Source organism: Phodopus roborovskii, unplaced genomic scaffold (assembly GCF_943737965.1).
Source record: "Phodopus roborovskii unplaced genomic scaffold, PHOROB, whole genome shotgun sequence".
Taxonomy (NCBI): Eukaryota; Metazoa; Chordata; class Mammalia; order Rodentia; family Cricetidae; genus Phodopus; species Phodopus roborovskii.
The window spans coordinates 5,791,435-5,806,572 of NW_026126646.1; the positions used below are offsets into that span (position 1 = coordinate 5,791,435).

Here is a 15,138-nt window from a genome sequence, read left to right on the forward strand (position 1 = left end):
TTCGGAAAACACACACATTTGTCCACCATAGCTGGACCTGCTTTGCAGATGACCTGCACAGTGGAATCATTGCTGCTGCATCCACTGAGCTGATATGTCCGCAGAGGCTTGCCCAGCCCCTCCAGTGGCCACAGCCTTAGGTCCTGAGGACAGGAGCCCTCAGCCTGGCTTCCTGATGTTGTGAGGAAAGACTGCGTGAGAATATAAAGGGAGGCTCTGCGGTCCTGTGGTCAGTTCCCATGATTTTCTTCTCTCAGACTGACCATGGATTCCTTGCAGCTCACAGAAAATATATGACAGTTTAATCAGTCGGGGAAGGAGGGTAGGGGGAGCAGGAAAGCCTGGGAGGGGGCTCAGGCAGAGTTTCCTCACTCATGAGGTCTAGCCAGGAGGCTGTTTGTCTCCAAGTACCTGCCCATGTTCTGTATGAGTCCACAGGGCATGGGTGCCGCTTGCTTCCTGTCTTAGAAAGGTACTGACTAGTACTTCCTCCTCTCTCCTTCCTCTCTGGAGCCTCAGCACTTCCTCGTGTAAGCTGTGGGAGGCACATTTTCTAAGAAACACCCGATGGATATCTTTCTTGTTTCCTGGGATTATGAAGCCAGAATCCGCCAGAAAACAGAAGCATGGCCCAGCGGGGAAGGTGAAGCCTGGGGCCTGAGTAGATACTTGTGGGTGCAGGTGGCCATGTCCCTGGGTAGCTGCTGTCTGGTCTGCCTCGCTTGGCATTTTCTGGGCGCTTTATCACCTGCTTGCCTCTCTCGGAGCTGTGGGGCCATCTCCAGTCCTCACATGACAGCCAGCCCCAAGGAGATAGTAGGCACACAGGCCTGTTCCCTGAACATCTCTTAATGCACGCTCACACATGTGACATGGCACACTGACAAGGCGGGGTCAACATCAAACGCATCACCTTCCTGGGATTACCCTCTCCTTATTCCGTGACTCCCGTACACAGTAAAGTATGTGACATGTGCTGGCAGGGTTAGGGCTCCAAACGTGGAACCTGGCCTGCTTTCCAAGCCCACCTGCCTCTTTGGGAGACTCAAGGCCTTTCTGAGAGCCAGGAAGTAGACGTAGACTTGCCCTTCATCGCAACCAGTATCAGAGAGGCAAGAACTCTGCCCTACCAGGACCAGCAATTCCTTTGGTTTGCTGTGGGCTACCAGAGCCCTCCTGTCCCTCAGTGTGGCTCTAGGGCAGGGTGGGGCCACTGGGCAGTCTCAGGAGAGTGCAGCTGCAGGGAGATAGAACAAGTTCTCAGAGGTAGAGTAGGGTGAACTGACCTTCGTGAGGCAGAGGTTAGCGCCTGAAAAGACAGCTGATGGTGGAGGGGCTCTGGGTTGGGTTTAACGGAGAGGCTCCAAGTAGGGAATAAGATGTCTACCCCTGAGGGAGCACGGGACCCCCATGGGCTGAGGCACCCCCCCCCGCAAACGCACAGGGAAGAACCTTGAGTTAGGAGGTTGAGAGAGAAGAGGGAGTCCTTGCCTATCTCTGTAGTGAGATATTCACCTTGTCCGCACCTGTGGCATAGACCACGCCCATGGGGGGTGGAGACAGGGCCGGATGTGACCTGGGGGAACTAAGGCTGAGGAGGGGACTCCGGAGAGCTCTCTTGCTTGCAGCACAGGACAGGAGCACATGGGGAGGCATCCTTGGGACCAGGAACTTGCTGGTGTTCATCTGTCTATGTTGTGAGTTATTTCTCCCTGAATAAACATCTATTCTGCCTATTTGTTTCTCCTGATCCTTATTAAACATCAATATAACTGCATGGATGTGGGCCCCTGGGGAGAGCAAGTGAGGGCAGGCCATGTTAATACCTGTAGATGGGATCCATGAAGAAGGGCGAGGGCTTGGCATAGTGCAGGGATGGCTGCTGGGACAACTGTGCTGGGCACACCTTAGGCAGCCCCTCGCCAACCCCTGGCTTCCGTTCGCCGTAGATGTGGTTCTTCCTTGGTTCGCGGCCGCCTCCGTTCTGGCTCGCTCGGGCCCTGCTGCCGATGCTCAGGTCTAGCGGCTGTTCCTCACCAGATGAGGGGACCAGGGGAACCTTGGACGTGAGCAGGGCAGGTTTGGCCTCTTTTGGTTTGGTGGTGAGGTCGAAGGGGCACTCTGCACTGGGGCCACCCACCTTGAGGGCATCCCGGGGTGACTTTGGCTCAGCCTTGACCAGCAAGTTATGGGCGAGGGCTCGGTCCGTGAAGGGGTAGAGAGAGTGGGGGAAGTTGGGGAGAAACTGGAAGGGGAACACGGGGTGGTAAGGAAGGGACCCCAGCTTCCTCTCCTGCATGCTCATGAAGCCAGGGCCAAAGTACTTCTCGGCGATGGACGCGATGGCCTTGATGGAGTCGCCGGCGGCTCCCGAGGTTGCCAGAAGTTGTTCCTCGGGTGGTGGGAAGAACGAATGTTGTGAGTACAGGGCTGGCACCTCGGCCACACTGTTCACGGCCCCTGGGGGCACAGACCCACCCCCGAATTCAGGCTTGCTTTCAGCCGGCTTGGCCTTGTCCTTGCCCTTGTCTCTGTCACTGTCCACATCACTGTCCAGGTCTGAGCCTGTGCCCGTGGTGGTGTCCAAGTCTGTCCCTGTCGTGGTGTTGATGTCCTCAAAGTCGCTGCCATCTGACATGTCAGGGCTCCTGGTCTTGACCTTCTCTACGTATGCATCCTCCAAGCGGCCATCAAACTTCTCCTCCGGCCCCGTGGCTGCTGTGGCTCCCTGGCTACTGTTGCTGACTGCAGAGACGAGGGGCAGGGCTGGGTTTCCCAGTGGGCTGGGGAGCTTGGCGTCCTGTGCGTGGTTCAGGGGGCTCTTGAGCAGTGGTGTGGGAGGTAGGAGAGGTGGCCGTGGGTATAAGGATGGAGGAAAGATGCCTGGGAACCCTGGAGTGAGTGTGGGGAAGGCTGAAGGGGCAGTCGAGAAGGGTAGGCTCCCAGGATGAGGTCTGGAGGGGAAGTACTCGTTGAAGCCTAGGCCCCCGTGGTTGAGGGTGGGGGAGGGTTTTGTCTTGTCCATCATGGGGCTGGGGGTCAGGGGCAGGCCTGGGGTGAAGATGCCGCCTGGCGTATAATGGTTCTTGCCCTCACAGAAGCGCCGGTGCTTGTTGAGGGAGGAGGTAGTGCTGAACATCTGCCCACAGTCCTTGCACTTGATCTGAGTCCGGCAGTCAGCATGCATCCGCTTGTGCCGGCACAGGTTGGAGAACTGCGTGTATGACTTGTGGCAGACCTCACCTAAAACGCCCACAAGAGGCAAAAACAGGTGCAGAGTGAGACCACCATGAACCCCAGGTACCGATGCAGGCTGGGGGCTAGCAAAGATCACCAGGCCTTTCCCTGGGGTCCTGCTCAGGTGGACCATGGTATCTCAGCCTCCTGTGACGGGGTGAATGGCATCTTTATTGATCGCCGATTCTTACCCTGGAGTGTAGGAAATGCCTGCTCCAAGACCTCTGGAAGTCATTGGTCCAGACCGGGCACGGGCAGAGCAAGGTCATACAACACCACTGATGGCTAGGATGGTTAGCGCAGAACGCCCACATGACTCGCCTCCAGGGGGTGACCTTGGTTGGCTGTTTCTACAAGGGAGTAGCAATCCTCTCTTCCTAGTTTAAAATGTTCCTCGCTTTCTGCCCCTCTCTCTCTGTCCCCGGCCCTGCAGATGCCCCAGCAGTTCTCAGGAACTCTGGAGTTAGGGCCTGGTCTGGGGAGCAGGGCATCTGATTGTGCTTGTCCACAGTTTTGGGGTTGGCCAACAATGGGGTGAAGCTCTATCTGTGACCTTCAGGGAAAGGGCTGGGTCCATGCTTTAAGCCTGGAAAGACTCCTAGCCAGGAGCGTCCAGCCTGGGGGTCTGGCAGGGTCTGCTCAAGCTGACAGACACCATCAGGACTCTTACAGAACAGGGCAACACCAGGTGGACATCAGCCTACCTAGAGGCTCAGAAAAGCCCACAGCTATCTTTCTGAGGCCTGGGAACCGGAGGTTAGTAAAGCATTAATCTGCCTTTCTCTTTTTCTACCAAAAAAAGGAGGTATATATGTGTATGTTACACATTCTCCTATACACCCACACCCCTGTAATCATCTTTCTCCTCCCATTGACAGAGGCATGGAATGCACACATACACACACGTGTGCACACACACTAATGCACACAATACAATATGTGCATGCACACACACGTGTGTGTGCACACACACTCATGAACACACATACACATATGTGTACGAACACACACATGTGCACGCACGCACACTCATGCATACATATACACATATGTGCACACATACTCATGTACACACTCACATGCACGGACACACACATGCACATGCACACACACTCAAGCACACACATACACATGTGTGCATGCACACACATGTGTGCGCACACAGTCATGCACACGTATGTGAACACACATACACATGCACACATGTACATGCACATGCACACACACACATACACACCCTGTGACTCTCCCCCACAGGACAGTTTGCTTTCTGTAGCACGTTCCAGCTCTCTACAAATCCCGATCTGCCACTTTATCTGAGATGCCTTTTCTCTGAGACTATCACACTTTAATCACAATATCTATTTATATTAGCTGCCCTGCCTTCCTGGTCATCATGGTGGGGCATTTTCTGGCTGAAAGGAGAGAAATTTTGCTTCATTTAATCAAATCTTCCCTTTTTGGGATACTGTTCCGGGAGAGGCACCAAGTTTAGATGGTCTATGAATAACCTTACCTTACTCCTGGTCTCCCACAGGGAGCTACAAGGCAGATTTCAAGCTCAGGTTACCTAGGCAGACTAGGCAAGCACCACAGCTGAGAGCCCTGCTATGTCCCTGGTGGAGCCTAAACATCGCCTTCTGCCAGCATCATGAGCAAGCCTCCCACTCAGGGGCCTCCAGGGACAGAGGGACCCTTGGTTCCTACCTATTACTACAACTGGGGAGATGACTCTGTGGTAGCTGGGTTGCAGAGACACCTCGAAGTCCCAGGAAGGGCAGGTTCTAGACATGGAGAATGGCTGCCAGCCAGCTCAGAGCCATCCAAAGAAGGTGGCTGTCTAAGGAACCGGGAGAAAGTTCTGGCTGCAACACCATGCTGGGTATGAGGAGCAGCGCTGATGAATCTCAGGACAGGAAGAGACCCTTGGTAGGAGTTCCATTACTTCTGAGATGCGTGTAGATGTGCATGGGCACAGGCACACAAGCACGCACACACACACACACACACACACACACACGCAGGCGCATACATATACACGCACACACACAAGCACCCATGCACAGTCACATACGTACATACACACACACACACACACACACACATACACACACGGGGAGGGGCGGTAATAGTGCCAACTTAGCCCATACTGTGTATTCTCATACACGCACACTTCCTCCTTCAAAGACTCTCTTTTGAAAAGTATCCACGAGAATGCCTCTGCGACCCGGGCACCTTCTCTCTCCCCTTTTTACTTTGCCCCCCTCTCATACACACATTTGAACTCCCCGATCAGAAAGATGCTATCCCAGTCTCTGTGCTCGGTGAGGTGAGTGAGGGTTTGGGGGTTTCTAGACATTGGTTGTATACCCAGGTTTCACTTGGTAGGCAGGTGTAGAGTTTGCGTATATGTAGCTGGTACCTGGGACACAGGGGACTCTTCTCCAAGTAGTAGATCCTTTCTCGGAAAGGCCATGTTACTAGACTCCCTTTACTGGCTCTCAGTTCTCCTTCTGACCTTCCTACACCCCTCCAGCACACTCCATGGTCTCTAGGATGCACACAGTGCTACATCTCACACTTATCTCGCACGGACGTATCATTCCAACTGCATAGCACGCTCATTGGGCCTGCCTGTCCATTTCTGGGATTTCTTTTTAGTTGGCCACCCTTGGTCAAAGCAAGGATGCACAGATGGGCCAGAGGCAAAGGGAGGGTCATGGATGCCAGGAGATCCTTAGGAAGCACCAGGCTCAGTACATGTCATTTTAGGATGGTCACATTCAGAAGTTTCCTAGGGGCATGATGCTCCGAACTTATCAGCTGGATGGTCACACTCAGAGGTCCAGCTGGGGCTCTGCTAGGGTGGGAATACAGGGAGGAGGGGCAACTGGCCCCTTCTGTAGAAATCTCTATCATTAGAGTAACTGTTAGCTATTGCCTTCTTCCAGGTATTACAGGGAAATCTGCAGGCGTGGGGAAGATGTGGGATGTGGGAAGGGACAGATATATGTCCATAAACTTAGAGGAGGCCAGTCATCAAGGTAATGGCCTCGGTTCAAATGCCCTGTATCCAACTAGAACCAGCTATAAAGGCTTCTGGACGGACGGACCAGGGTCCTGCTCTCAGCAGGACCTGGGGGGAAGGTGCAGGCTGGGCAACTCACATATGAATGGTTTCACTGTGCTGTGGATATGTTTGTGCTGTTTGAGGCCAGAGGATGTGGCGAAGGTCTTGCCGCAGTCGGGGCAGGCATGGGCCCGGGCACCAACGTGCTGTGAGCGGATGTGACGCTGGAGGTTGCTGGGGTCCGTGAACACCTGGGGAAATAAATGTCATTGGTGCACGTCCCTCTCGAATTCTACCATAAGCCTAGGGGTATGAAGGCTGGGCCCTGCCCCTCTCCCCTGGTGCCCCTGCAGTGAGGTGGTTGGGATAGGTCTTGCTGAACCAGTGATGACTAAAGGACATCGGTGGCATGCTGAACCTCTCCTGGTCTCAGTTTCCCCGACACTGGAGTCAGGACACTGTGCCTCTGAGGTTCCAAAGAATACTCAGTGTTTTCTAGAGCCACTCACCTGGGTGGCCTTGGGTCTAGGGGCTTCACCCCTGCAACCCTTGGCATTGTGCATTGCGCATTGCGCATTGGCAAGGGACACAGCTCTGGTCTTGGCTCTCTTTCCTACAGGGCTGTTTGATGACAAATCTCTGAGACGTCCTGCGCTTCTCAGCAATGAGGAAGCAACTAAGTGGCCCCAGGGCATCTAATCCACTACACCATGTCTCTCGGGAGTTTCAAGTGGGATGGAGGGGGCGTGTTCAGGTGAGGGCGTGCTCTGTGGGGCAGGTGTCTGGTACCTTGACACAGTTTTCACATTCGAAGCGTTTGCCACTGTCGTGAGACATCTGGTGGCGGATGAGGTTGGACTTCCAGTTGAAGGCCTTGGGACACTGGTCACATTTGTACTCACGCTCCTCTGTGTGGACAATCATGTGTTGCTCCAAGCTGCATACAGGGGAATGGGGATCACTCTAGGGTCCATATGCCTTGAGAGGAGGTCCCCTACTCCATATGGCTTGCTCTCCTGCATGAAGGCCCCTTGGAGGCCCCATCATGTTCCAGGGGGATCGGAGTGATGCTGGCACTCTTCCTCTTCCTCAGGTCATTGGGAATGGGGACAGACAGCCTTTCCATGTCAGAGGAAGAAGTCAGCACCAGAGCCATCTTCACTCAAGGCTACCCTATTCCCCAGGCAGCCAGGGGTGGAGTGGGACCCTGGGAAATGCTTGTCAGATGATCCCAACTTTAGGGATAAGTTTGGGTCCGATGCTGTGGTACACAACTATAATTCCAACACCCAGGAGGTTGAGGCAGGCGAATTTCGAGTTTGAGGCCAGCCTGTACCACACAGCTAGACCATATCTCAGAGTGTGTGTGTGTGTGGGGTGGGGGGAGGCTAAACTTGAGCCTAGGGGAAAAGGGTTCAGGGTACCAACACTGTCATAAGTCCCAGAGTAATACTGAGGCCATGACATGCAAGTAAGCCATCTAAGCGGCTTGCTGGCTGACCAGATATAATCGAGGAGGGGCAGGCAGTGTGGACTGGGTCTTGGGTGAGATGTGTTACTGTGGTGAAAACAGCTGTTCTAGGGGGGGGCTGCTCCTCTTGGCTACACTAGCAACCCCTAATCCCCTCCTCCCTGGGGACTCTGCCTCTCCTGTCCCTGGGATGGCCGTTAATCTTCATGAGCAAAGCAGTCATATATCATGGCCCGTTAATTACGGGGCCCAGCCATCCGTTTAGAGCAGAAACGCCTGCTCCTCTAGCTCCCAGAGATTGTATCTTTTCTCTGTTGTTAATTGTGATTTATGTGTTTATGTAAAGAAAACACGGACCGTCCTCAGCCCTGTTCTCTGTGACACGTTCAGGCGGGATTTGCCCACACGCTTGCTTATTCTCAGTCATCTGCTCAGGGTGGAGGGTCTGCTGCCTCCAGGGAGTCCGTGATGGGATTGGTGGTAAATCCCTAGTAATCACAGAGCCATTAGCGGCCTGATGGGGTTTTGCTCCGACTTTGCAAGGTTGTCCTGAGCAAGCTCTTCAACAGCAGGGGCTCAGAGGCTGGAAAAGTTCCCAAACTTCTCCACGCCTCTGAGCACTGGGGCCAGAGGTCCCAGCTTCTGCTACCCAGAGCCCAGGGGTTCATATAGGTCCCTTAGGGCTCCTGTGCGTGGGTCCTCACACAGTTCTGGCTTCAGGGCAGAGAAGGGCAGCAGGCTGGGCCTACTCCAGCTGCTGGTGTCTGGTAGTCACCCAGCTGGGCTTGAAGCTCTCTTTGCCCATACCTCTGGAGTCCCTCCCAGGCAGGGGCCTGCCACCTGAGGGGGGGGCATACTCAGGAACCATGGTTCTGTATGATCCTTTTGAGGACGCACTGAGAAGGGCCGTGAAGGTCCAAACAGCTAGGTTACTCTACATCCCCTCTACAGCCAGTGCTGTGGCCTAGCACCTCCCAGCTTGAGGCCTTGCCCCAAAAGTATCTCTAGGGCCAGGTGGTGGCTAGGCCCTGCTGGTCTGTACAATCTCTGTCTGAATTTCAGGCTGTGTGTATGGCAGCGGTGCCAGCGACCCACAGACCAGGCCCAGTGGATTCTCCAGCTGGGGTCGGGCCCTGTATGGTGAGAATCCGATCTGTGAGAAAATATGTGTACCTTCCAGACACACGCGCCCACTCTGTTCCCAGTGCAGTAGCACATTTGAGCCCCTGGTCTCCTAGTCCTAGAGCCCCAGACTGACAGGGAGGTGGACTGTGGACCAAGAGGGCTGGCGATGGAGGGAGCTGTGGGAAGCGGGACGGGGCAGCACCTGTATTTGCTGGGGAACATCCGCTCACAGTCCTTGCATTCGTGTGCTTGTCCATCGCTGCCCGCGCTGAGGCCCTCGGGCTTCAGTTCCTCCCCGAGGCCCTCATAGATCGGAGCCCCCGAGGCACCGCACGCATACTTCTTGTGGCGCCTCAGATCCAGCTTGCACTGAAAGAGCTCATCACACTCGTCACAGCGGAATGTGGGGTCCTCTGCAACACAGAGGGCAAGACAGAGGGAGGTGAGCAGGAGAGGCAGGCACCCGTCCAGCCTGGATCCACAGGGACCCCAGAGACCCATCCCATCCCATTGCTTCAGGGTTCCCATTCACCCCAGCTGCTCCTACCCAGCTTCCTCCCAGCCCTTGTCCTGGCTGCCCAGAGGCACAGAGGTCACAGGACAGATCAGGCCACACTGGAGGACCTCATCTCCACATGGTGGAAACACTGAGCAATGTCAGGCTCCTCCCTGCATCCCTAGTGGCCACTGTGGATTCAAAGAGGCCCCTGCCTCTTAGTGGAGAAGGAAGCCAGGCCAAGTGCTTTGTTTATGAATTAGGAGAAAAAAAGAAGGCAGAACTCCATTGCATATAATAAATTATTGTCGTCAAGGTCAAACAAATTAAAGGGGGGGCAGCTATTATTAAGTTTATGAGGCAGCATCCCGAGCACAGTGCCAAACCAAACAATTAGCCGGGAGCTGTAACCGGGGCGGATCTCTGCGCCTTGCCCGCCCCGCCTTCCCGCTGCTGCTGGCCCTTAAGCTTTTATCCAGGCCTGGAGAAAGAACACCTGCTCTCAAATGTTCCTCAAAGAGGGCTTATGTGCACACGTGGACACGAGCACAAGTGTGTGTATTCTGTGTGTACTCTGAAGTTACATGTGGATGTGTATCCAACGCAACTGTGTTCGTGTGCAGCCCATCTCCTCTGCACCCATGTTTGCAAAGCCATGTGTGGGTGTGAGCCCATGCCTGGGCATCTGCACCCAGACTTTAGTGAATGGGCATATACACATGTGTGTACCTACTTGTAAGTATGGGCACATGTTTACGAACATAACTGCATGTGTGAACTGTCAGCATACCTTCACATTTGAATACACATGTAGTGGGCATGTAGGTATTTATGAACATCTTCATGAGACTTTGTATGTATTTTTGTGAATTGTGTGTGCATGGTTGTATGTGTTCTATACATCTGTGGACATGAATGATTATGTGTAAGGTGTCTGTGTGTGCATGTGTGGATTCGTGTCTTGTGTCATGTATGCAATTTTGTACATGCTTGCGTGTAAATGGTCACACATTAGGGGTTTGCATTTGTATGCTAATGTGTGTCTCTGTTTACAGATGCTTGTGTGTGTGGGGTATGCTTGTATCTGTGTGCATGTGTAAATATGTCAGCAGGTGTATGTGCGTGGTTATGAGGACTGGCGTGGTGTCTAACAGTAAGCACTTAGATCAGGGCAGGGGCAGTGCTGCTCCTGGTCCCGACGCTCACCAGAGACACCACCGTAAGCACCTAAGTGTTTCAGAGTCTACAGGAGATGGCTAGCTTCTTGGTGCCCTGAGCAGCAAGGAGTTCTAAGGAGAGACCCTCTCCTGCTGCCCAGAAGCTCTCTTGACTGGGAGTGTAGAGGTGACATTAGAGTATCTATCGTGGGCTGTACCAGGCACTCAGAATCCAAGGTGGGACTCTGCAGGGCTGGGTACCAGATGCACCGCTGAGCCTGTGCGGTGATGCCCACCACGACACCATTGCACTCAGATGGTCATATCTGGGAAAGGGGAAATGCTCAGATGCCAGGGAGTGAACGTGTGTGTAGGGTTGGCTGGGGAGGTACCACTTCTGATTTCCAGGGTCCAGACATCCTGGCCCCACTGGCTTACCTCAGCTGCATAGAAGCTTCTTTGGGGAGGAAAATGAGACCGTGGAAAGAAGGTGCTGTGGGTGCTTTGGGTCAGCGGAATTCTTTCCTACACATAGCTCTGCTGTGCTGCTATGCTGTGCCATGCTGTGATGGGGAAACAAGGCATGTATTCTTGCCTTGGCTTGGAGGTCTACACCTGTAACATCTCCAGGGAAGGCCCTGAATTCCTCCTTAGGTGCCAGAGTGGGACCTCATGACTCACAGGATCGGGTGGGGAGGAGGCAGGCACAGGAGATTCACACACAGAGGAACCACCTTCCGTGTCTACAGAGGGAATGAACTACAATTCAAAGAGGGGCTCCTCTCAGAGCATTGGGCTGTGAATACTGTGGATGCCCATATAGAGGCTTGCTGGGAGCCCTTTGGGGCAGGCAGCATGCCGAGACACTGTACCCACGGACGTGCTGTATCCCTGCTCCATCACTGCCAGCTGTGACTTGCCCTTTTCACCTTTTGGGCACAAGATACAGGGTAGCAGGGCTCTTATTTCCCAGAGAGGATTATGAAACCAACAGCCAGGCCTATGAACATTTGAAGGTATTCATGCCAAGCCTGGTTTTTAGGGTCAAAAGCCCACCAGGAAGGATCCTGTGCCTGGGCACACTAGGCACATGCTATCACAGAGGCTCCCACAGCTCTGCAGAGCCTGCTCCTGGAGGCAGGAGGGGTATGGACCAGCAGATCACGGAAAATCAGGGATGAGAAATGATCACTTTTCATCACACTCTCTCTAGACTCAGTGAGGAAAAGTCACAGTAGTTCAAGAGGACCATGGCATCACTGGTCATATCACTGGCTGGCCAAAGCTTCTAGTTCTGATCTGAAATTCGGGCTTAAGGTTTTAGGCAGGGTCTCACTATGTAGCACTGGGTGGCTTGGAATTCTCTATGTAGACCACACAGGCCTTGAACTCATGGAAATCTACCTGCTTCAGACCCCTGAGTGTTGGGATTAATGTCATATGCCACCTTGGGCTTTAGACCTTAAAGGTAGGGATTTTAATAAGAAAATTCAGCTTGATTCCCATTTGATGCCTTAGAAGTCACCCTGGAGCTGACACAAATGACCTCGGCGGCAGCGTTACCCTTCTCCTCTGCCCCAGTGCCTTCTGGACTTGAGCTTGTCTCTGTAGGCTAGATTTGGGACAAGACATGCCTCTGCTCAGGTGAGTGAGGTGGTAAAGCCTCTTAGATTCTTCCAGGCAGGGAGGTCTGGCCTTGGGCACATACCTGGGGCACACTGCAAGGCCTTTTTATTTTCCCAGCACGCAAAATTCCATTTAAGGGACTGTTGAAAGGGCAGGTTGTAACGATATTATGTCTATTACAGCCCATCATGGCCAGGGTCTCTCCTGTGCACGCCACACAATGGGCCACAGCGTGGAGAGGGGAACTGGGTTGCCAGGAGGCTTTTCTAAATGAAGAGAGTGTTTGAATGCAAATGATTTCTTTTCTCCAAACAGAAAGTGCTTCTCAGGAAAGAGAAAAAGGAAAGTCTTCCTCCTCCATCCAATAATCAAAGCATCATAATGTCACCTGACTAAGGAGTGACTTGCCGTGCATCTGCCCATCCCTCTGGCCACCTGTGAGGATGCTGAGTTGGCCTGTCTATACAGGGCTCCAACTCTGCTGTTAGAGTATCTGTACAGGGGAACCGCACTGTTCCCTACCCATTAGCAGGCAAACCAGGGTTCTATTCCCTCCTCATCACAAGGGCTCCCACAAGACCTCCAGACACCCCACCCACAAAAGCACTAGAAAGAGCAATTGGGAAAGAAATTCTGTCTAAATGTGGTGGGGGTCTTGGGTTGGGGTAGATCAACCTTCCACCAAATTACACTGTTCCAACACCTGCCTGTCAACCCTGCACCTCGCTTGTCTAGCTCAAGTTCCATCAGCAACTTTCTGGGCTGAACAGGAGTGTAACAGAAAAATAAATCCCTGCCTAATGGCTTTGAGACTGAGGGGTTCACAATTACACGGCACCCGCATCCTAATCTACAACTCCAGCTCAAAAGCGCTCAAGAGTCTACTCCAAATTCCTGTGGCGATAAGGGGCTGGCTGCATTTAGCCAGAGCCGGGATAAAAGATTTTTTTTTTATGATAATTATCTTAGTGAGGGACGCGTTTGCATTTTCTTTCTGTGCAATTCTGAGTTTAACTCGGGTGTGTGTTGGGGGGTAGCTGTTGGGGTGGCAAAAGAGTGATCTTGACAGCAGACGTTAGGAAAGTCAAATATTTGATTTGTATGGAAAGTAATTAGCTCACAAATGTTTGATCAGTTATTAGGAAAATGTAGAGTGGGTTATTTAATATCAGGGTGGGAGGTGTGTGTGTATGTGGGGAATGAGAACCAGGGCTTTTAAAGAACCTTTTGGAGAAGCAGATCTCACTGTATGAGTGGAACTGCACAGAGGAGGATTCTCCTCTGAGTTCAGACGATTTATCTTCGGGGGCTCTCGGGTGCTGGCTAAGACTCACAATGAAACCTCCCACTCGCTGCGCAAGTCTTGGAGATTCATTTTCGTTTTCTCAATGGCCCAATTAAAAACCAAAATTTAGAGGATGAGACGGAGGACCTTGGCTAGTCCAATGGTTCCTTATACCCCATTTTTTTGTCTGGCAACTTAGAGCTATGTATTACTGCAGGAGAAAAAAAATAAGGCACTCTGGTCACTGGCAGGCTCATAGCATCAACAGGTAAACTGAGGCAAAGCTCCACAGGGGTGGTCACAGAGACTTCTGCTGAACACAGTGGGCATCCAGTTCCCCGGTGTTTGTTTAGAACCCTTGTGGCTCCTGAGGAAGTCTGAGACACTGGCCTTACAGAGAAGGGAATAGGTTTATTCTAGGTTCTAGAAACATCTAGGAGACATTGTTATTTTTACTGGTAGCTTAGCCTTAAAAAGGAAGATAGACATGCGGGCTGGGAAGATAACCCGGTAACATGCTTGCTATATAGCACAGGTCCTGAGTTAGATCTCCACAACAGGCTGGCATGGTGACTGGCCCTAACCCCAGAGCAGGTAGGCAGAGGCAGGAGGGTCCCTGGGGCTTGTTGGCCATCCAGCCCTTGCCTAAGTACTGCAAGCTCCAGGCTAGCAAGAGACCTTGTTGTGCAAACTATGTAGACAGTACCAGATGAACGACTGTCAAGGTTGCTCTGACCTCTCCGTGCACACCCACACATGTGCACCTACCCTGCACACACAGGAACACAGAAATGCCTCCCATACCCCACAAGAGATTAGGCATGCACCCTTGAGTCCCCTGGTCAGCAGTGACATCGAAGGGCCAACAGACTGATTCTTCAATGCCAACACAGCCTTCTTGAAAGCAGCCGTGCCAGGGCCCCAAGTAGACAGGCACAGACTCAAGAGAGTATAAACCGTGTGCCGGAATGCCCAGCGTGTGCGAAACTGGCTTCATCTCAGAGGTAACGGAATGCTCACAAAGGAGAGCGCTGTGCTCTGCCCAGCCTCCCAAGCACCAAACTAGGTTGGGGTCTTTTACTACGAAAACCCGGTAATAATAATACACTTGAAGCGTCATCCAGGGGCTGCAAAGATGGCTCAGTGGATAAAAGGCTTGCAGCACAAACATGAGGACCAGAGTTCAGATCCCCAGCACCCACGTAAAAGCCAGGCAGGCGTGGCAGCCTGCCTGTAACCCCGGTGACAGGAAGCTGAGACAATTGTCCCCTGGCTAAGCTGGCCAGGTAGGCTAGTCACACTTGTGAGCTCCAGTTTATACAAAAGACCCTGCCTCAATAAACACAGTGGAGAGTGGTCAGGGAAGACACCCAAGAGCAGCCATATGCCTCTGTGTGCAGGAGCACACATGTCAACACATACCCGTACACATGCATATATCCTGAAGCGTGTGCACAAACGTGTGTGCATATATGTATATAAGCACACACACATATACATACAGAAAATTAGTTTTCTGGGTACTAATACTGTATAGATGTAATTCGGCATAATACAAATTTTCCTATATTACCTCACGCCCCTCTTACACTTAGGATGTGAGTTGAGTCTCCAACGAAAGGGAGGGGTCTCTAGTCTCAGGGGTAAGGGGCTGGCAGCCTGTTGTGCTGG

General features: G+C 52.7%; 1 protein-coding gene across 1 annotated transcript in view; it reads right to left on the bottom strand.

Annotated features, from left to right (window-relative positions):
- The window catches only part of Prdm16 (PR/SET domain 16), a 313,627-nt gene that overhangs the window by 18,406 nt on the left and 280,083 nt on the right, over positions 1–15,138 (bottom strand). The window contains exons 6-9 of the mRNA XM_051173865.1: positions 9,106–9,316; positions 7,097–7,244; positions 6,405–6,558; positions 1,827–3,243 (exon numbers count right to left, since the gene is read on the bottom strand). Coding sequence (XP_051029822.1) covers positions 1,827–3,243; positions 6,405–6,558; positions 7,097–7,244; positions 9,106–9,316 — 1,930 coding nt within the window. The remainder of the gene's footprint in view (positions 1–1,826; positions 3,244–6,404; positions 6,559–7,096; positions 7,245–9,105; positions 9,317–15,138) is intronic.